General features: G+C 45.9%; 1 protein-coding gene across 4 annotated transcripts in view; it reads left to right on the top strand.

The window, feature by feature from the left end:
• Nucleotides 1-23,575, top strand: part of LOC139422658 (FSD1-like protein) — an 83,048-nt gene that overhangs the window by 39,306 nt on the left and 20,167 nt on the right. For 2 of the 4 annotated variants that reach the window (XM_071173825.1, XM_071173824.1), the window contains exons 7-10: nt 10,980-11,189; nt 11,685-11,783; nt 12,331-12,460; nt 15,076-15,108. In XM_071173825.1, the coding sequence (XP_071029926.1) occupies nt 10,980-11,189; nt 11,685-11,783; nt 12,331-12,460; nt 15,076-15,108 (472 nt within the window). The remainder of the gene's footprint in view (nt 1-10,979; nt 11,190-11,684; nt 11,784-12,330; nt 12,461-15,075; nt 15,109-23,575) is intronic. The other 2 variants (XM_071173827.1, XM_071173826.1) reach the window with 1 other exon arrangement.

Genomic DNA, 23,575 nt, shown 5'->3' with positions numbered 1-23,575 from the left:
AGGGGAGGAGACGGGTTAAAGAAGGATTTATAAGCCCTGAGAGACATGGATTGTGTATGTTTGCCATTCAGAGGGTGAATGGGCAAGACAAAAGATTTACATGCCTTTGAGCGGGGTATGGTAGTAGGTACCAGACGCACCGGTTTGTGTCAAGAACTGCAATGCTGCTGGGTTTTTCACGCTCATCAGTTTCCCGATGTGTATCAAAAACGATCTACCACCCAAAGGACATCCAACTAACTTGACACAACTGTGGGAAGCCTTGGAGTCAACATCCCTGAGGAACGCTTTCAACACCTCATAGAGTCCACATCCCGACGAATTGAGGCTGTTCTGAGGGCAAAAGGGGGGGTGCAACTCCATATTAGGAAAAGTGTTCCTAATGCTTATAGAGAGCAGAAGCAGGGGTGGTTAGTTGGTTCATGCTACTTTCTCATAAAGTTTGTGTGTGTGTGTGTGTGTGTGACCAGTAATGCTCCAACAAATTGCTCCCTTCTTCTCTCCGTCAGATGAGGGTTGCTCTATAGCGTCAGCTGTCAGATCAGTCGTCCAGAGAGGCTGTTCTGTGTCGTCAAAAACTAGTTAGCGGTTGAATTTGGAGATGTGTTTGGATTTTTCTGGAGTTTTTTTGGGAGCACCCAGGCTCCGCTTCATGAGGTAATCATGGCATGTGGTGTGACAGGCCCTCCCATTGGATTATTAGGGACTTAAAGTGCTGCTCAGACTCCGTCTATAATCTATAGTCTATAATCTATAATCTATAATCTATAGTCTATAGTCTATAATCTATAATCTATAGTCTATAATCTATAGTCTATAATCTATAGTCTATAGTCTATAATCTATGGCTTCAGCTGTTGACTCGTTGTTCCTCCTCCCAGCGCTGCGTCGTACAGAGTCCCTAAGGCACTGCACTAGACCAGTGGTTTTCAAACTTCTCCTCAGGGACCCCACCACGACGGTTCGGACTTCTCCTCAGGGACCCCGCCCACGACGGTTCGGACTTCTCCTCAGGGACCCCGCCACGACGGTTCGGACTTCTCCTCAGGGACCCCGCCCACGACGGTTCGGACTTCTCCTTGGGGACCCCGCCACGACGGTTCGGACTTCTCCTCGGGGACCCCGCCACGACAGTTCGGACTTCTCCTCGGGGACCCCGCCACGACGGTTCGGACTTCTCCTCAGGGACCCCGCTACTATGGTTCAAACTTCTCCTCAGGGACCCCGCCACGACGGTTCACAATGTTGTTGTAGCACTAAACCATCTAGTAGTTAAGGGCTTGATGTTTAGTTGAATCAGATGTACTAGCTATAGAAAATATAAAATACATGGCACGGCTGGAGGTCCCCAAGAGAGGTTTGAGAACCACTGCACTAGACTAGCATACGAGTCGACCACAGATGGCACGGCTGGAGGTCCTCAGGAGAGGTTTGAGAACCACTGCACTAGACTAGCACACGAGTCGACCACAGATGGCACGGCTGGAGGTCCCCAAGAGAGGTTTGAGAACCACTGCACTAGACTAGCACACGAGTCGACCACAGATGGCACGGCTGGAGGTCCCCAGGAGAGGTTTGAGAACCACTGCACTAGACTAGCACACGAGTCGACCACAGATGGCACGGCTGGAGGTCCTCAGGAGAGGTTTGAGAACCACTGCACTAGACTAGCACACGAGTCGACCACAGATGGCACGGCTGGAGGTCCTCAGGAGAGGTTTGAGAACCACTGCACTAGACTAGCACGCGAGTCGACCACAGATGCCCTGAGCAGCCAGACACTACAGTACCACAGATCAGAGTTAACCACCTCAACAAGACTAAAATAACCCAGAAGAGAACAGTATCTTCGGGGAACTAACCAGGGCAGGAGAAGACCTTTCTCATATTAGTGATTCCCTACTGGAGTAATACTGATGGAGATGGGCTGTAGGGATGTAGGGATGTAGAGATGTAGGGCTGTAGGGCTGTAGAGCTGTAGGGCTGTACAGTCACTGTTTCTCATTGAGGACCAGCAGTCTGTAGGGCTGTGTTTCTCATTGAGGTCCAGCAGTCTGTAGGGCTGTGTTTCTCATTGAGGTCCAGCAGTCTGTAGGGCTGTGTTTCTCATTGAGGACCAGCGGGCTGTAGGGCTGTGTTTCTGACTGAGGTCCAGCAGTCTGTAGGGCTGTGTTTCTGACTGAGTATTACTGATACATCAGATTAGCTGCATGCTCTGTTGTGGCACTGGGAAGCTTTGAATAGCTCTTTCGGGGCAGTCTGTCAGTGTAGTGGAGCAAACCTCAAACTGACTGGGTTACGTTGATACATCAGATTAGCTGTATGCGTTGTTGTGGACCTGGAGAGGCTTTGAGGGCAGTTGTCACAGTGACAAGACTAGAGAACTGCTTGAATAGGACAAATCCTTCTCAAGCTGACTGTGTGTGTGGTTGAGGCAAGGCTGTGGCTCGTCAGCGCTGCGCTCTCTGTTTGCTCGGAGCTAGTAGACATGCTCAGTGGACCGTGAGAGCAGCGCTTCAGTCCTCTCAAAGTCTTCAACTGTGACTAAAAGAGACAGACTAGCCCTTACCTCTGTGGCATGGTTAGAGAGCAGTCTGGAGTGTAGTAGGCATGGACTGTGTCCCAAATGGAACCCTGTCCTACTTTAGACCAGAGCCCGATGGAACCCTATTCCCTATATAGTGCACTACTTTAGACCAGAGCCCTATGGAACCCTATTCCCTATATAGTGCACTACTTTAGACCAGAGCCCTATGGAACCCTATTCCCTATATAGTGCACCACTTTAGACCAGAGCCCGATGGAACCCTATTCCCTATATAGTGCACTACTTTAGACCAGAACCCTATGGAACCCTATTCCCTATATAGTGCACTACTTTAGTCCAGAGCTCTATGGAACCCTATTCCCGATATAGTGCACTACTTTAGGCCAGAGCCCGATGGAACCCTATTCCCTATATAGTGCACTACTTTTGACCAGAGCTCTATGGAACCCTATTCCCTATATAGTGCACTACTTTAGACCAAAACCCTATGGAACCCTATTCCCTATATAGTGCACTACTTTTGACCAGAGCCCTATGGAACCCCATTCCCAATGTAGTGCAGTACTTTAGACCAGAACCCTATTCCCTATATAGTGCACTACTTTATACCAGAGCCCTATGGAACCCTATTCCCTATAATAGTGCACTACTTTAGACCTGAGCATATCGGGCACCAGATATTGAACAGGGTACCAGTTCAGACACTGCCCATGGAGTAACCTGACAGTGTTTTCCAGGGTGGCAGTGCTGTGAAGGCTGAACAAATATAGAAACGTGAAACCTAACTCTAACCTTTATATAACCTCCATAACATCTCAGATGGGATTACTAGAAGGAGCACAAGCGATATGTTACTTCAGATCTGGGCCGGTATTCATCAAGTGTCTCGGAGTAGGAGCTCCTATCTAGGATCAGGTCCCCCCCCTGTCCATTCATTATAATCTAAAAGGTCAAAACTGATCCTAGACCAGCAATCCTACGCGAAGGTACTTTATGAATACAGACCCTGTTGCATTTCTAGTGGGATGGTACACAACCAGACAGGATGACTTTGGTCTGATGTTGATATGGTTGATGGATATCAGAAATTAGCTTAGCCAAAGTACGCAAACAAAGAACGATCATGAGCAGCAAGCAGCATCATCAAACCACCTAGCCGCAGGTTGACCTAGACTCCTACCCTAGCCGCAGGTTAACCTAGAATCCTACCCTAGCCGCAGGTTGACCTAGACTCCTACCCTAGCCGCAGGTTAACCTAGACTCCTACCCTAGCCGCAGGTTAACCTAGAATCCTACCCTAGCCGCAGGTTGACCTAGACTCCTACCCTAGCCGCAGGTTAACCTAGAATCCTACCCTAGCCGCAGGTTGACCTAGACTCCTACCCTAGCCGCAGGTTAACCTAGACTCCTACCCTAGCCGCAGGTTAACCTAGACTCCTACCCTAGCCGCAGGTTAACCTAGACTCCTACCCTAGCCGCAGGTTAACCTAGACTCCTACCCTAGCCGCAGGTTAACCTAGACTCCTACCCTAGCCGCAGGTTAACCTAGAATCCTACCCTAGCTGCAGGTTAACCTAGACTCCTACCCTAGCCGCAGGTTAACCTAGACTCCTACCCTAGCCGCAGGTTAACCTAGACTCCTACCCTAGCCGCAGGTTAACCTAGAATCCTACCCTAGCCGCAGGTTAACCTAGACTCCTACCCTAGCCGCAGGTTAACCTAGACTCCTACCCTAGCCGCAGGTTAACCTAGACTCCTACCCTAGCCGCAGGTTAACCTAGACTCCTACCCTAGCCGCAGGTTAACCTAGACTCCTACCCTAGCCGCAGGTTAACCTAGACTCCTACCCTAGCCGCAGGTTAACCTAGAATCCTACCCTAGCCGCAGGTTAACCTAGACTCCTACCCTAGCCGCAGGTTAACCTAGACTCCTACCCTAGCCGCAGGTTAACCTAGACTCCTACCCTAGCCGCAGGTTAACCTAGAATCCTACCCTAGCCGCAGGTTAACCTAGACTCCTACCCTAGCCGCAGGTTAACCTAGACTCCTACCCTAGCCGCAGGTTAACCTAGACTCCTACCCTAGCCGCAGGTTAACCTAGACTCCTACCCTAGCCGCAGGTTAACCTAGACTCCTACCCTAGCCGCAGGTTAACCTAGAATCCTACCCTAGCCGCAGGTTAACCTAGACTCCTACCCTAGCCGCAGGTTAACCTAGACTCCTACCCTAGCCGCAGGTTAACCTAGACTCCTACCCTAGCCGCAGGTTAACCTAGACTCCTACCCTAGCCGCAGGTTGACCTAGACTCCTACCCTAGCCGCAGGTTAACCTAGAATCCTACCCTAGCCGCAGGTTAACCTAGAATCCTACCCTAGCCGCAGGTTAACCTAGAATCCTACCCTAGCCGCAGGTTAACCTAGAATCCTACCCTAGCCGCAGGTTGACCTAGACTCCTACCCTAGCCGCAGGTTGACCTAGACTCCTACCCTAGCCGCAGGTTGACCTAGACTCCTACCCTAGCCGCAGGTTGACCTAGACTCCTACCCTAGCCGCAGGTTGACCTAGACTCCTACCCTAGCCGCAGGTTAACCTAGACTCCTACCCTAGCCGCAGGTTAACCTAGAATCCTACCCTAGCCGCAGGTTAACCTAGAATCCTACCCTAGCCGCAGGTTAACCTAGAATCCTACCCTAGCCGCAGGTTGACCTAGAATCCTACCCTAGCCGCAGGCTGTAGGCTGCATCTCACTGTAGATGGCTGTAGGCTGCATCTCACTGTAGATGGCTGTAGGCTGCATCTCACTGTAGATGGCTGTAGGCTGCATCTCACTGTAGATGGCTGTAGGCTGCATCTCATTGTAGATGGCTGTAGGCTGCATCTCACTGTAGATGGCTGCATCTCACTGTAGATGGCTGCATCTCACTGTAGTAGGCTGCATCTCACTGTAGTGGGCTGCATCTCACTGTAGTAGGCTGTAGGCTGCATCTCGCTGTAGATGGCTGTAGGCTGCATCTCACTGTAGATGGCTGTAGGCTGCATCTCACTGTAGTAGGCTGCATCTCACTGTAGTAGGCTGCATCTCATTGTAGTAGGATGCATCTCACTGTAGTAGGCTGTAGGCTGCATCTCACTGTAGTAGGCTGCATCTCACTGTAGTAGGCTGCTTCTCACTGTAGTAGGCTGTATCTCACTGTGGTGGGCTGTATGCTGTATCTCACTGTAGTAGGCTGCTTCTCACTGTAGTAGGCTGCTTCTCACTGTAGTAGGCTGCTTCTCATTGTAGTAGGCTGCATCTCACTGTAGTAGGCTGCTTCTCACTGTAGTAGGCTGCTTCTCACTGTAGTAGGCTGCTTCTCACTGTAGTAGGCTGCTTCTCACTGTAGTAGGCTGTATGCTGTATCTCACTGTAGTAGGCTGTTGGCTGCATCTCACTGTAGATGGCTGCATCTCACTGTAGTAGGCTGCATCTCACTGTAGTAGGCTGTATGCTGTATCTCACTGTAGTAGGCTGCATCTCACTGTAGTAGGCTGTAGGCTGCATCTCACTGTAGTAGGCTGTAGGCTGCATCTCACTGTAGTAGGCTGTATGCTGTATCTCACTGTAGTAGGCTGCATCTCACTGTAGTAGGCTGCATCTCACTGTAGTAGGCTGTATGCTGTATCTCACTGTAGTAGGCAGCATCTCACTGTATTAGGCTGCATCTCACTGTAGTAGGCTGTATCTCACTGTAGTAGGCTGCATCTCACTGTAGTAGGCTGTAGGCTGCATCTCACTGTAGTAGGCTGTAGGCTGCATCTCACTGTAGTAGGCTGTAGGCTGCTTCTCACTGTAGTAGGCTGCATCCCACTGTAGTAGGCTGTAGGCTGCATCTCACTGTAGTAGGCTGTAGGCTGCATCTCACTGTAGTAGGCTGCATCTCACTGTAGTAGGCTGCTTCTCACTGTAGTAGGCTGCATCTCACTGTAGTAGGCTGCATCTCACTGTAGTAGGCTGTAGGCTGCATCTCACTGTAGTAGGCTGCATCTCACTGTAGTAGGCTGTAGGCTGCATCTCACTGTAGTAGGCTGAAGGATTTCTGGATCTCCATTCACCTTGTTGTTTTCTGTGTTGGTTTGCTGTTAATGTAACTAGTGTAAATCTAGATTGTGTCATGCCTTTACCCGTCTGATATTGTGTGTACTAGACCTACTACCTGGTACCGCTGTTCTATTCACCATTAGTTTTCATTCCCAGTTCTGAGCCAAACTGCTATTCAGTGTTTTTGTTTGCATGCATGAATAACTACGCTACTACTTTCAGCGTTTTGTTGGCATTATTTTTGATACGACAGCTGTGTGGACGGCACATTTACGTAGGCTGTTTGTAATAGCATAATTGCCCATAAAAAAACGGCTGTAGGGGGCATTCCATTGTGCTGATACAGCGCAGCAGAGATGGGCTACAGATTTGAAAAGCACTCCGTGATCTTGGAGTCTCGGCATTTGATCGTTATGTTTATTATGGGATAGAATAATTTATACAAGCAGAATTCAATATAATTCCAATGTAAGAACCCCCCCAAAAATATTAAAATGTAGCCCCCTCTGTGATTTCAACAGCCCCCTTAGTCACTTCATCCTGGTGCGGGTCTGCAGTGTGACCCTTGACCCCTAGGACCAGTGGTGTGACCCCCCTAGGACCAGTGGTGTGACCCCCCTAGGACCAGTGGTGTGACCCCCCTAGGACCAGTGGTGTGACCCCCCTAGGACCAGTGGTGTGACCCCCCTAGGACCAGTGGTGTGACCCCCTAGGACCAGTGGTGTGACCCCCCCTAGGACCAGTTGTGTGACCCCCCTAGGACCAGTTGTGTGACCCCCCCCCCCCCCCTAGGACCAGTTGTGTGACCCCCCCCCCCCCTAGGACCAGTTGTGTGACCCCCCCCCCCTAGGACCAGTGGTGTGACCCCCCGCCCCCACCTAGGACCAGTGGTGTGACCCCCCCCAGGACCAGTGGTGTGACCCTTGTTTTTGAATTATTTGTGTGTCTGTAATCTGAGGGAAATATACGTCTCTAATATGGTCATACATTGGGCAGGAGGTTAGGAAGTGCAGATCAGTTTCCACCTCATTTTGTGGGCAGTGTGCACATAGCCTGTCTTCTCTTGAGAGCCATGTCTGCCTACGGCGGCCTCTCTCGATAGCAAGGCTATGCTCACTGAGTCTGTACATACTCAAAGCTTTCCTTAATTTTGGCTCAGTCACAGTGGTCAGGTATTCTGCCGCTGTGTACTCTCTGTTTAAGACCAAATAGCATTCTAGTTTGCTCTTTTTTTTTTTTGTTAATTCTTTCCAATGTGTCAAGTAATTATCTTTTTGTTTCCTCATGATTTGGTTGGGTCTAATTGTGCTGCTGTCCTGGGGCTCTGTAGGGTGTGTTTGTGTTTGTGAACAGAGCCCCAGGACCAGCTTGCTTAGGGGACTCTTCTCCAGGTTCATCTCTCTGTAGGTGATGGCTTTGTTATGGAAGGTTTGTGAATCGCTTCCTTTTAGGTGGTTGTAGAATTTCATGTCTCTTTTCTGGATTTTGATAATTAGTGGGTATCGGTCTAATTCTACTCTGCATGCATTATTTGGTGTTTTACGTCGTAGACGGAGGATATTTTTTGCAGAATTCTGCATGCAGTCTCAATTTGGTGTTTGTCCCATTTAGTGAATTATTTGGTGGTGAGTGGACCCCAGAACTCACAACCAAAAATAGCAATGGGTTATATAACTATAACTAAATAATGATTTCAAGTCTTTTTTTTACCAGATCTTAATTGGTCTTCTTGTCTTGTCTCTCAGATCGTTCACAGCTTTGTGTAAGTTACCTGTGGCTCTGATGTTCAGGCCGAGGTATGTATCGTTTATTGTGTGCTCTATGGCAACGGTGTCTAGATGGACTTTATATTTGTGGTCCTGGCAACTGGACCTTTTTTGAAACACCATTATTTTGGTCTTACTGAGATTTACTGTCAGGGCCCAGGTCTGACATTATCTGTGCAGAAGATATAGGTGCTGCTGTAGACCCTCCTTGGTTGGGGACAGAAGCATCAGATCATCAGTAGACATTTGACTTCAGATTCTAGTAACGTGAGGCTTGGTGCTGCAGACTGTTCTAGTGCCCTTGCCAATGTTGAAGAGGGTGGGGCTTAAGCTGCATCCCTGTCTCACCCCACGGCCCTATGGAATGAAATGTGTTTTTTGCCTATTTTAATCACACACTTGTTGTTTGTGTACATGGATTTTAGAATGTGTTAAGGGATTTTTATGAATAATGACTAAATTATGTATACATTTTAAATCAGAACTATAACTAAACAGAATGCTACTATGTTACTGTATGGATGTATGGATCTTATAATAATCATGATACTGAATGTAATATGTGTAGTTTTCATCAAGAATTAGAACAAGGACTTTCTGTTCCTTGTTAGAAACTAATGAAGCCATCGTCAGACCGGCTGGAATGCTGTGTTCCTTACAGGACATTCTGTCCCCACCCAGGGAGGGGAGAGACCTTGGGCTAGTAGTAGATTGTTTAACAGGTGGCAGACAATGTGGGAAGGCTTGTGAACTATACTGCCATTGTATCTGAGAGGAGGAGAGACATTTATGACGAAATATGAGGTATATAAACTAATGTACATGTTATTATGGGGAGAGCTCTCGGGAAATGAACGCTACTGATTTATTTTGAGACTGGTCTCCGTCCATTTTATGCAAATAAGTATCTTACAAATTCTTAGAAACGAACAGAGTGTTTTAATTGAATTGGTTAATGAACATATAGGAGTTCCTCTAACAAATGTCATATTTTTTTCCAACAATTTGTATAGCAGACCCTCATGCCAAATTGAGTCAAAAGCTTTTTTGAAATCAACATAGCATGAGAAGCGGTCTGTTGTATGGTAATTTGGTAAAAAGCCAATTTGACATTTGCTTAGTACATTGTTTTCACTGAGGAAATGTACGAGTTTGCTGTTAATGATAATGCAGATGATTTTCCCAAGGTTGCTGTTGATGCATATCCCACGGTAGTTGGATGATGGGATGGGATGATCAGTCCTTGGTTACAAATATTGGGGAAGATGCCAGAGCTAAGGATGATGTTAGAGTTTAATTATAGCCAATTGGAATTCGTGGTCTGTATATTTTATCATTTAAGATATCAGCAACACCACAGGCCTTTTTGGGTTGGAGGGTAGGCTCAGGTTTTCTGGGTCTCTGTTTTTGGTTGGACAGGTTTCTCAATTTCTTTTCTAGTTTTTTGCATTCTTCATCAAACCATTTGTCATTTTTAACTTTCTTTAGGTTTTCTGCTTGAAATTTTTAGATTTGATAAGGAAGCTGAGAGGTCAAATATACTGTTTAGGTTTACTACTGCCAAGTTTACACCTTCACATTTACAGTGGAACGTTTTGTCCAGGAAGTTGTTTAGGTAGATTTCCACTCTACTTTCCTTACATCTACAGCATTTCTTAATATTATTCAGCTCCTTTGGCTTTGATGCCTCATGATTGAGTATTGCTCTGTTCAAGTAGACTGTGATTTTGCTTTGATCTGATAGAGGTGTCCATGGGCTGACTATGAATGCTCTGAGAGACTCTGGGTTGAGGTCAGTGATAAAGTAGTCTACAGTACTACAGCCAAGAGATGAGCTACCTACCATAGGAGTCACCTCGAAGCCTACCATTTACTATGTACATACCCAGGATGTAACAGAGCTGCAGGAGTTGTGACCTGTTTTTGTTGGTTATGTTGTCATAGTTGTGTCAAGGGAGACATATTGGGGAGGGAATGCTGTCACCTGCAGGCAGGTGTTTGTCCCCCTGTGTGCTGAGGGTGTCAGGTTCTTGTCCGGTTCTGGCATTTAGGTCACCACAGACTAGTACATGTCCCTGGGCCTGGAAATGATTGATTTCTTCTCCAGGATGGAGAAGCAGTCTTCATTAAAGTATGGGGATTCTAGTGGGGGGATATATGTAGCACACACGAGGACATTTTTCTCTGTTGAGATCATTTCCTTTTTGAATTTCAAGCCAAATGTAAAATGTTCCTGTTTTGATTAATTTAATGGAGTGAGTTAGGTCTGCTCTATACCAAATCAGCATACCCCCTGAGTCTCTTCCCTGTTTCACACCTGGTAGTTTGGTGGATGGGACTACCAGCTCTCTGTAACCTAGAGGACAACCAGTGGGTCCATCTCCTCTATACCATGTTTCTTTCTGTCTCTCTCGCTAAAAACCTTTCACTCCTTTTTTAAAAACATTTCCATTAATGAATCCTGAATGTCATTACATATTTAGGGGGACATCCAAAAAAGCTTGTAATTTAGTCAACCCTAAAATTATTTTCCAGCGCACGGATCTGTTGCTGTCTTTTTAAATACCCATTTCTCTGTGTCGTTTCAGTCCCTCGAGCCCCAGAGATGGAGGTAGGGGACTGTCTGGTGTTAGACAACACTGTGTCCTTAGCCTGGAAGATGCCAGTGGAGGACAGCAAGATAGACCACTACATACTGGAGTACAGAAAGACCGACCACGAAGGACTGCCACGCATCAAAGACGAACGGTGCTGGGAGGTGGTGGACAACATCAAGACCACAGAATACTCACTGTCCGGTACGGAGCTAGAGTAGGGCCCACTGTAGCCTGGTCCCAGATCTGTTTGTGTCGTCTTGCCAACTCCTATTGTCATTACCTAGCCTGGTCCCAGATCTGTTTGTGTCGTCTTGCCAACTCCTATTGTCATTACCTAGCCTGGTCCCAGATCTGTTTGTGTCGTCTTGCCAACTCCTATGGTCATTACCTAGCCTGGTCCCAGATCTGTTTGTGTCGTCCTTGCCAACTCCTATGGTCATTACCTAGCCTGGTTCCAGATCTGTTTGTGTCGTCTTGCCAACTCCTATTGCCATTGTCATGCCACTTGGCAAGATGGCACAAGCCGATCTGGGACCGGGCTAAGACTGCAGTGTTTTCATGCAGCTTCTTGTGTTTAAAATCTGACTAATCTATGTCGCTTTGCTTCACCTTTTTGTAACTCTATCAAACTCTGAAAACTTGTTCACCTACAGAACATCATGAACCTGTATAGATAATGTGCTATTCATCCTCCAGGTTTAAAGTTTGACTCGAAGTTCATGAACTTCCGGGTACGAGCTTGCAACAAGGCAGCAGCTGGAGAATACTCGGATCCAGTTACCCTGGAAACCAGAGGTGAGACTGTTAGTTACCTTGGAAACCAGAGGTGAGACTGTTAGTTACCCTGGAAACCAGAGGTGAGACTGTTAGTTACCCTGGAAACCAGAGGTGAGACTGTTAGTTACCCTGGAAACCAGAGGTGAGACTGTTAGTTACCCTGGAAACCAGAGGTGAGACTGTTAGTTACCCTGGAAACCAGAGGTGAGACTGTTAGTTACCCTGGAAACCAGAGGTGAGACTGTTAGTTACCCTGGAAACCAGAGGTGAGACTGTTAGTTACCCTGGAAACCAGAGGTGAGACTGTTAGTTACCCTGGAAACCAGAGGTGAGACTGTTAGTTACCCTGGAAACCAGAGGTGAGACTGTTAGTTACCCTGGAAACCAGAGGTGAGACTGTTAGTTACCCTGGAAACCAGAGGTGAGACTGTTAGTTACCCTGGAAACCAGAGGTGAGACTGTTAGTTACCCTGGAAACCAGAGGTGAGACTATGTTGTCTTGGATCAACAATTATGTAGTTATTGGTATCTGATTGACTGGTTGGTTGATTGATTCCCTCCCCAGCGTTTAACTTCGGTTTCGACTCGTCGTCGTCCCATCTGAACTTGAAGGTAGAGGACAGGAGTGTGGAGTGGGACCCCCAGGGAGGCAAGGGGCTGGAGAGCAAGGTCAAGGGCAAGGAGAACAAGGGCAGGTGAGAACTGAACTGGAACACACACAATGTGTCCCAAATGGACCCTTACACCCTACGCACTGAGATATGAGAGGATTTGATTGGTATAAGCAATATGGTGAAACTTCCAGTGAGCCTGTCAATAGGAAGGCTGGAGCTTATTACCATATCGACTGCGCCTGTCAAATACTCTCAGATCTCCACTAGTTCATCGGACTTAGGGTCTAGGGTTACATTTGGGATTGGGCCTTATCTTAATTTGACCTCGAACTGCCATTGAAATAGCTTTGTCCCAGATGGCAGTCTTGCCATCCTGTAGCTTTGTCCCAGGAGTTGCCATCCTGTGGCCATTACCTAGCCTGGTCCCAGATCTGTTTGTGCAGTCTTGCCAACTCCTATGGTCATTACCTAGCCTGGTCCCAGATCTGTTTGTGCAGTCTTGTCAACGCCTATGGTCATTACCTAGCCTGGTCCCAGATCTGTTGGTGCAGTCTTGCCAACTCCTATGATCATTACCTAGCCTGGTCCCAGATCTGTTGGTGCAGTCTTGCCAACTCCTAGGGTCATTACCTAGCCTGGTCCCAGATCTGTTGGTGCAGTCTTGCCAACTCCTATGGTCGTTACCTAGCCTGGTCCCAGATCTGTTTGTGCTGTCTTGCCAACTCCTATGGTCGTTACCAAGCCTGGTCCCAGATCTGTCGGTGCAGTCTTGCCAACTCCTATGGTCGTTGACACATTAGTCACCACTACATAACATTTTGGAAGCATTTGTCAGTAACCATATATGGGTTTATATAGAACAGAATAAAATGATCCCAGCAAACCAGCGTGCATACCATATAGCCTACCAGTGTGCATACCGTACAGCCTACCAACATGCATACCGTACAGCCTACCAACATGCATACCGTAAGGATACCAGGCTACCAGTGTGCATACCGTAAGGATCTCAGGCTACCAGCATGCATACCATAAGGATCCCAGGCTACCAGCACGCATACCGTAAGGATACCAGGCTACCAGCGCGCATACCATAAGGATACCAGGATACCAGCGCGCATACCGTAAGGATCACTGGACTGCAACAGCTCCAGTTGATTTAATAGTGGCTCAGGTCACGTGACCAAGGCCAACTTGTAGGTGTGCTGCTTCTTTATTTCTGTGCTGCTGTTGACCTTGTTGATCTGTTGATGAAATTGTGTCACTATGGATATAACACCTCATTGAAACGGTTACAGTCCTATCTTGTCAACAGAAAGCAGTTTATATTCATAAATGTTGCCTATTCCGAACCTCATTCTGTATGCTGTGGTGTCCCACAAGGCAGCTGTCTAGGACCTATTATGTACTTGCTGTATGTAGAGGATCTCCCTCTGGTGCGCTCCAATTGTATAGCAACCCTGTTTTCTGACGATACCATTGTCTATGTAACAGGAAATGATGTAGGGCAGCTGAAAGAGGTTATTTTGAAGCTGACATGAGTATTTTAAATTGAATAACTCAAAACAAATGAGCGGGAAATACAAAAAAAAACTAAGGCAATGCTAATATGTACGAAAAGGAGAAGGAAGACATTACCCTCCTTACAGCTGTCAGTTGGGAGGACAGCCATAGAAGAGGTTTCAGAGACGCAGCTGTTAAGTGTGCTGCTAGACAACAGTCTCTCTTGGTCATCACACATTTCACAGCTTTGTAACAAAATCCTTGGCGTCTCCTGTATGATTTGCGAAATACACTACATGATAAAAAGTATGTGGACACCTGCTAGTCGAACATCTCATTCCAAAATCATGGGAGAGATTTAATTCTAAATCAACTCCTATGGTCATTACCTAGCCTGGTCCCAGATTGGTTTGTGCAGTCTTGCCAACTCCTTTGGTCATTGGCACATTAGCATGACAAATAAGACCATAGGAGTTGGCAAGACTGCACAAACAGATCTGGGACCAGGCTAGGTAATGATCATAGTAGTGGACAAGACAACACAAACAGATCTGGGACCAGGCTATCTGGATGTAAGAGGTGGCAAGACAACACAAACAGATCTGGGACCAGGCTATCTGGATGTAAGAGGTGGCAAGACAACACAAACAGATCTGGGACCAGGCTACCATTTGAAGTGCCATTCTTAGATGTCACATTCTTCTGTGTTTGTGTCATGGTGCCTTGTGTTGTCTATCTGCTGCTGAGGGGCGGTTTGAAAAGAGACCTTTTGTCAGGAGCAGCCGGACACTTTAGAGGCTCATGTTTTATTAAAAGGCTTCCTCTCCTATCTTGGGTTTCCGCTTGCAGCGTTGTCTGTCAAAAACGCTGTTTGCCAAGTTGAAGCGTAATTTCCTTCAAGACAGAAACACATTTATACTTTGTAAAGTTCCAGCGTTGATACTCTCAGAAAATGTTCTTGAAAACCAATTGTAGGCCGAAGCTCCCTCTTAAAGAGAGAGTTCAGAGTAGTAGTCTCGATGTGGAAAGACATCTACTGAAGGTTGGTTTACTCAGCTACAATGTAAAATGTGTGTTATTTAGTGCCGAATGGAATCTCTTTTAGGGTCTTTTTAAATAGCTCCACCGAGACTCCCACACAATGGCTTTGTTTTAACCTGCTGTTTTTGTTGATTCTTTGTGTTCGTCAACAGCGCTCATCTTACCAATCTGAAGAACATGTCAAGGTGACCATGTGTGACTTTTCAGCTGTAGCGTGTAGCGTTAGGCTACCTGAATGTAGCGTCAAGCTGCCGTGTAACATATTAGGTAGAAGACCGCCTGCGTTCAAGTTTGTACACTCCGACAATCGCTTTCATATAGGCTGTTCTGCACTTCAAAGTCCCTTTTCGGGTTTCCGTGTGAACAGTTTAGGCTACAAGACCCATTTCGGCAACGTTTGCTCTTCTAGTCTGAGAGAAACCTCCTGAAATGACTTGTGGTTTCTTTGTGTGCCTGACTTAAAGGAGACATCTACAGATGGAAATGGTTGCTTTTTTTTTATAAACTCTTAATTTAGGTCAAATTAATGAATTGGGGGGAAATTCGATTTTTGGTTTGCCGGGGCCTCCCACAAGCAAAGAATACAATGTGTTCTCATTCTGTCCTGAACCATTAAAAGACTCTCCATCTGTAGATGCCATCTTTCCTAACTCTTTCTCTTTCTGAAAACCTCAGGCTATATTCCTTTTTTTCCCTTGGTCCTTTTAAAGAAATTATGACAAAATAAATAACAACTTCTATCCCTAGGCGACCCATCTCTGTTACAGAATTAATGTACAATTTAGTATCACCGAATTTATTTTTGTTTTTACTAATTTCTCTTATGCTTGCAACAAATGGTTTTGGTGAGTAACAATTCACTCAACTGTAGTAAGTATAGAAACTGTAATGTCCGTCTTTCTCCAGTCATTCATTCCATCATATCATGTTCCCAAAACCACAATGAGGTCCATTTTTGGCTAATTGTTTTCCAAGTTAAAAACGGACAAATCAGCAACGTGAAAACAGCTCGTTTTCTTTCTATAAATACAAAAAAAACTGAAAAATTGCTTGTTATTTAGTTCTCGTTTTTTTGCATATAAACAAAAAAAACAAAAAACTTTGTGGGTTTTCACATGTGGGCGTGGTTAAATGTGTAATGCCTGTCATTGGGCAAATGCACAACCTACACTTCCGGTCCCTTCAAAATAAGAGTTCACCTTTCTAAATGCCATCTATTAATCTACTATATTTTAAATCATCAATTTAATAGCTATTTATGTATTTATTAATGTCAAGATAAAGCTATATTTCGCCATTTCTATTTAACATTATAAGACACTCTACTGTAATGATTGTGTTTATTGACCTATTAATGAACTGATGCTATTGTAACTGTTTAGCTAACTGATATTACTGTAACTGTTTAGCTAACTGATATGTCCTAGCGCACTAGTTAACCATTTGGTAATCTGAGCATCCTCGACTATTACTTCTGAAGAGGTATCATTTCAGAATGAGAGGTACTGTAGCTGTGCTGGTATTGGTCTTCTGTCTGTTGAGGGCAGACGAGTGGAGGGTTTCAGAGAGTTACATAATTCAACAGAGGCACAATGAAGAGGTAGAGAGAGAGAGAGCAGGGTGAGAGATTCAGATTACGAGCAGAAGGCTTGAGGCTACAGAGACTTACAAATGACAGGCCAGTCCACCACTCACACCCCTGCAGTCCTCTCCTCTCCCCTGTCTGCCACGGACTGACTCACACCCCTGCAGTCCTCTCCCGTCTGCCAGGTACTGACTCACAGCCCTGCAGTCTTCTCCCCGCCCCCCACCCCTAACATGTAGGGGAGATCTAGGTCTGTGTTGAAACAGTGTCTCAGAGTAGCATTGCTGCTCTAGTATTAGTGATCAGGTCCCCCTTGTCCATGTAATCAGGAGCTGCAGCTGCTATTTCATCCCTGATAAACACTGAGGAGGGGTCCACTGATTGGCTCAACACTGAGGAGGGGTCCACTGATTGGCTAAAGACTGAGGAGGGGCCCACTGATTGGCTAAAGACTGAGGAGGGGCCCACTGATTGGCTAAACACTGAGGAGGAGTCCACTGATTGGCTCAACACTGAGGAGGAGTCCACTGATTGGCTCAACACTGAGGAGGGGTCCACTGATTGGCTAAACACTGAGGAGGGGTCCACTGATTGGCTAAAGACTGAGGAGGGGCCCACTGATTGGCTAAACACTGAGGAGGGGTCCACTGATTGGCTAAAGACTGAGGAGGGGCCCACTGATTGGCTAAACACTGAGGAGGGGTCCACTGATTGGCTAAAGACTGAGGAGGGGTCCACTGATTGGCTAAAGACTGAGGAGGGGTCCACTGATTGGCTAAAGACTGAGGAGGGGTCCACTGATTGGCTAAACACTGAGGAGGGGTCCACTGATTGGCTAAAGACTGAGGATGGGTCCACTGATTGACTAAAGACTGAGGAGGGGTCCACTGATTGGCTAAAGACTGAGGATGGGTCCACTGATTGGCTAAAGACTGAGGAGGGGTCCACTGATTGGCTAAAGACTGAGGAGGGGTCCACTGATTGGCTAAACACTGAGGAGGGGTCCACTGATTGGCTAAAGACTGAGGAGGGGTCCACTGATTGGCTAAAGACTGAGGAGGGGTCCACTGATTGGCTAAAGACTGAGGATGGGTCCACTGATTGACTAAAGACTGAGGAGGGGTCCACTGATTGGCTAAAGACTGAGGAGGGGTCCACTGATTGGCTAAAGACTGAGGAGTGGTCCACTGATTGGCTAAAGACTGAGGAGGGGTCCACTGATTGGCTAAAGACTGAGGAGTGGTCCACTGATTGGCTAAAGACTGAGGAGTGGTCCACTGATTGGCTAAAGACTGAGGAGGGGTCCACTGATTGGCTAAAGACTGAGGATGGGTCCACTGATTGACTAAAGACTGAGGAGGGGTCCACTGATTGGCTAAAGACTGAGGGTGGGTCCACTGATTGGCTAAAGACTGAGGAGGGGTCCACTGATTGGCTAAAGACTGAGGAGGGGTCCACTGATTGACTAAAGACTGAGGAGGGGTCCACTGATTGACTAAACACTGAGGAGGGGTCCACTGATTGACTAAACACTGAGGAGGGGTCCACTGATTGGCTCAACACTGAGGAGGGGTCCACTGATTGGCTCAACACTGAGGAGGGGTCCACTGATTGGCTCAACACTGAGGAGGGGTCCACTGATTGGCTCAACACTGAGGAGGGGTCCACTGATTGTCTCAACACTGAGGAGGGGTCCACTGATTGGCTCAACACTGAGGAGGGGTCCACTGATTGGCTCAACACTGAGGGGTCCACTGATTGGCTCAACACTGAGGAGGGGTCCACTGATTGGCTCAACACTGAGGAGGGGTCCACTGATTGACTTATAGGAAAAGGCCCATTTAGTCAATGATGGTGGAGATCATTTTTATTTTTATTGAATTGTGTCCATGTATGATATTTTATTATAGACTATACATGGAATATATATCATGTTGTACAACGTGCGGCCGTAGTGTTTGCATGAGACAAGTTCACAAGCCTCTCGTCTCAATCCTCACACCCTGCCGGTCCTGACTCGGACTCCTCACACCCTGTCGGTCCTGACTCGGACTCCTCACACCCTGTCGGTCCTGACTCTGACTCCTCACACCCTGTCGGTCCTGACTCGGACTCCTCACACCCTGTCGGTCCTGACTCTGACTCCTCACACCCTGTCGGTCCTGACTCTGACTCCTCACACCCTGTCGGTCCTGACTCGGACTCCTCACACCCTGTCGGTCCTGACTCGGACTCCTCACACCCTGTCGGTCCTGACTCGGACTCCTCACACCCTGTCGGTCCTGACTCGGACTCCTCACACCCTGTCGGTCCTGACTCGGACTCCTCACACCCTGTCGGTCCTGACTCGGACTCCTCACACCCTGTCGGTCCTGACTCTGACTCCTCACACCCTGTCGGTCCTGACTCGGACTCCTCACACCCTGTCGGTCCTGACTCTGACTCCTCACACCCTGTCGGTCCTGACTCTGACTCCTCACACCCTGTCGGTCCTGACTCGGACTCCTCACACCCTGTCGGTCCTGACTCGGACTCCTCACACCCTGTCGGTCCTGACTCGGACTCCTCACACCCTGTCGGTCCTGACTCTGACTCCTCACACCCTGTCGGTCCTGACTCGGACTCCTCACACCCTGTCGGTCCTGACTCGGACTCCTCACACCCTGTCGGTCCTGACTCGGACTCCTCACACCCTGTCGGTCCTGACTCGGACTCCTCACACCCTGTCAGTCCTGACTCTGACTCCTCACATATTTCTTGTGCCACAGTACACACCATTGTTGTAGTAATGTCCAATAGTTTCATGCAGACCTAAAACACATCGACAGTATTGACAATGCTTTCATGGATATCAACATTTCAGGGAAAAAAAGGGAAAAAGGGAAAGGGAAAAAAACTTGAATTGTATGTAGTAGCCTATTAAATTCTACTAGATGGCAGTATTGAGACATAATTAACCCTGGAGCCTATATGAACCCCCGTTGGTATTTCAAGTGTTATTGTCACATGCAGTGAAATGCTTAATTAACTTCCATGCTCTACCCAACAGTACAGTAATCAATATCAAAATAGTATAACTAATACATATATATATATATATATTTATTTATTTATTTATTTATTTATTTATTATTAAATATATATAATAAAGAAAGAAATGTAGATGAGTGTCACTTTAAAAACATAGACTTTGTATCATCATGCCTTATTCATAGTTATATTACATTTAGCCCACCCACCCACCCACTAGCCATCCAATCCTTGCTTCCTCCGTCCTCGCTTCCTCTGTCCTTGTTTCCTCCATTCAAAGCACATCAGAGAAGGAGGCCTGAGGGGAGGAACCTTCAATCCTTTCCCCCAATGTGCTTTGAGAGAGTGAGGGAGTAGTCGTGATACCCAGTCCAGACATAACCCCCTAGACACTCACCCCCTAGACTCTAACCCCCTAGACTCTAACCCCCTAGACTCTAACCCCCTAGACTCTAACCCCCTAGACTCTAACCCCCTAGACACTCACCCCCTAGACTCTAACCCCCTAGACTCTAACCCCCTAGACACTCACCCCCTAGACACTCACCCCCTAGTCTCTAACCCCCTAGACACTCACCCCCTAGACACTCACCCCCTAGACACTCACCCCCTAGTCTCTAACCCCCTAGACACTCACCCCCTAGACACTCACCCCCCAGACACTCACCCCCCAGACTCTAACCCCCTAGACTCTAACCCCCTAGACTCTAACCCCCTAGACTCTAACCCCCTAGACTCTAACCCCCTAGACACTCACCCCCTAGACACTCACCCCCTAGACTCTAACCCCCTAGACACTCACCCCCTAGACTCTAACCCCCTAGACTCTAACCCCCTAGACTCTAACCCCCTAGACTCTAACCCCCTAGACTCTAACCCCCTAGACACTCACCCCCTAGACACTCACCCCCTAGACACTCACCCCCTAGACACTCACCCCCTAGACACTCACCCCCTAGACACTCACCCCCTAGACTCTCACCCCCTAGACACTCACCCCCTAGACACTCACCCCCTAGACACTCACCCCCTAGACTCTAACCCCCTAGACTCTAACCCCCTAGACTCTAACCCCCTAGACTCTAACCCCCTAGACTCTCACCCCCTAGACTCTCACCCCCTAGACTCTCACCCCCTAGACTCTCACCCCCTAGACTCTCACCCCCTAGACTCTCACCCCCTAGACACTCACCCCCTAGACACTCACCCCCTAGACACTCACCCCCTAGACACTCAGCCCCTAGACTCTAACCCCCTAGACTCTCACCCCCTAGACACTCACCCCCTAGACTCTAACCCCCTAGACACTCACCCCCTAGACACTAACCCCCTAGACACTAACCCCCTAGAATCTAACCCCCTAGACACTCACCCCTAGACTCTCACCCCCTAGACTCTAACCCCCTAGACTCTAACCCCCTAGACACTTGTTGGACAGATGTATGCAATACGGCCAAAATTCCACCAAGCCTATCAGAGGGTAAGGTGGAGCTCTCACCATGTCACCACCCATCAATCACTCTCGGGCTAGGGGTTATGTCTTGACATGGCCTGTGTATCACGGCTACTCGCTCACTCAGGAACTGTCTTTAAAATCTTACAAGCTGTCAAATCCTTGCTCCGCTGTCCTTGTTTACTTCATTCCTCAACTGCCTATCACAGCACCTTGAGGGAGAGCATTGAATTCCTCAACTCCCCATCACAGCACCTTGAGGGAGAGCATTGAAGTTCCTAAACTCCCCATCACAGCACCTTGAGGGAGAGCATTGAATTCCTCAACTCCCTATCACAGCACCTTGAGGGAGAGCATTGAAGTTCCTCAACTCCCTATCACAGCACCTTGAGGGAGAGCATTGATGTTCCTAAAACTCCCTATCACAGCACCTTGAGGGAGAGCATTGAAGTTCCTCAACTGCCTATCACAGCACCTTGAGGGAGAGCATTGAAGTTCCTAAAACTCCCTATCACAGCACCTTGAGGGAGAGCATTGAAGTTCCTCAACTGCCTATCACAGCACCTTGAGGGAGAGCATTGAAGTTCCTCAACTGCCTATCACAGCACCTTGAGGGAGAGCATTGATGTTCCTAAACTCAGGCCTGTTCCTCTGATGTGCTTTGAAAGAGAGGTGAGGAATGGAGGAAACCAAGGACAGAGGAAGCAAGGATTGGAAGGCTAGTGGGTGGTTATATAACCTTAAATAAGGGTTGTTTTGGGTAAATAAACACTTGGATACAAAAATATATTCTAATCGTCAATCTAAAATAGAAATTGAGAAATATCTTAATCTTGGCATTAATCAGTGGAGGAAAAAGTACTCAATTGTCATAATTGAGTAAATGTAAAGATGCCTTTTTAAAGGAAAATGACTCGAGTCAAAGTAACCGCGTCAAAATAACTATCTTGTTTTAAATGTACTTAAGTACAGTGATGGAAAAAGTACTCAATTGTCATATTTAAGTAAAAGTACAAAGTAAATACGATACATCCATCTCCTTATATTAATCACATCAAACTCCTTATATTAATCACATCAAACTCCTTATATTAATCACATCAAACTCCTTATATTAATCACATCTAACTCCTTATATTAATCACATCAAACTCCTTTATTAATCACATCTAACTCCTTATATTAATCACATCTAACTCCTTATATTAATCACATCTAACTCCTTATATTAATCACATCCATCTCCTTATATTAATCACATCTAACTCCTTATATTAATCACATCTAACTCCTTATATTAATCACATCTAACTCCTTATATTAATCACATCAAACTCCTTTATTAATCACATCAAACTCCTTTATTAATCACATCTAACTCCTTTATTAATCACATCAAACTCCTTATATTAATCACATCAAACTCCTTTATTAATCACATCTAACTCCTTATATTAATCACATCAAACTCCTTTATTAATCACATCAAACTCCTTATATTAATCACATCTAACTCCTTTATTAATCACATCAAACTCCTTATATTAATCACATCTAACTCCTTATATTAATCACATCTAACTCCTTATATTAATCACATCAAACTCCTTATATTAATCACATCAAACTCCTTATATTAATCACATCTAACTCCTTATATTAATCACATCAAACTCCTTTATTAATCACATCTAACTCCTTATATTAATCACATCAAACTCCTTTATTAATCACATCTAACTCCTTATATTAATCACATCAAACTCCTTTATTAATCACATCAAACTCCTTTATTAATCACATCAAACTCCTTTATTAATCACATCTAACTCCTTATATTAATCACATCAAACTCCTTTATTAATCACATCAAACTCCTTATATTAATCACATCTAACTCCTTATATTAATCACATCAAACTCCTTTATTAATCACATCAAACTCCTTATATTAATCACATCTAACTCCTTATATTAATCACATCTAACTCCTTATATTAATCACATCTAACTCCTTATATTAATCACATCAAACTCCTTTATTAATCACATCAAACTCCTTATATTAATCACATCTAACTCCTTATATTAATCACATCAAACTCCTTATATTAATCACATCAAACTCCTTTATTAATCACATCAAACTCCTTATATTAATCACATCAAACTCCTTATATTAATCACATCAAACTCCTTATATTAATCACATCTAACTCCTTATATTAATCACATCAAACTCCTTTATTAATCACATCAAACTCCTTTATTAATCACATCTAACTCCTTATATTAATCACATCTAACTCCTTATATTAATCACATCAAACTCCTTATATTAATCACATCAAACTCCTTATATTAATCACATCTAACTCCTTATATTAATCACATCAAACTCCTTTATTAATCACATCAAACTCCTTATATTAATCACATCTAACTCCTTATATTAATCACATCAAACTCCTTTATTAATCACATCAAACTCCTTTATTAATCACATCAAACTCCTTTATTAATCACATCTAACTCCTTATATTAATCACATCTAACTCCTTATATTAATCACATCTAACTCCTT

The sequence above is a fragment of the Oncorhynchus clarkii genome, chromosome 12 (assembly GCF_045791955.1).
Source record: "Oncorhynchus clarkii lewisi isolate Uvic-CL-2024 chromosome 12, UVic_Ocla_1.0, whole genome shotgun sequence".
Taxonomy (NCBI): domain Eukaryota; kingdom Metazoa; phylum Chordata; class Actinopteri; order Salmoniformes; family Salmonidae; genus Oncorhynchus; species Oncorhynchus clarkii.
This window is presented reverse-complemented; position numbering and strand designations above follow the sequence as displayed.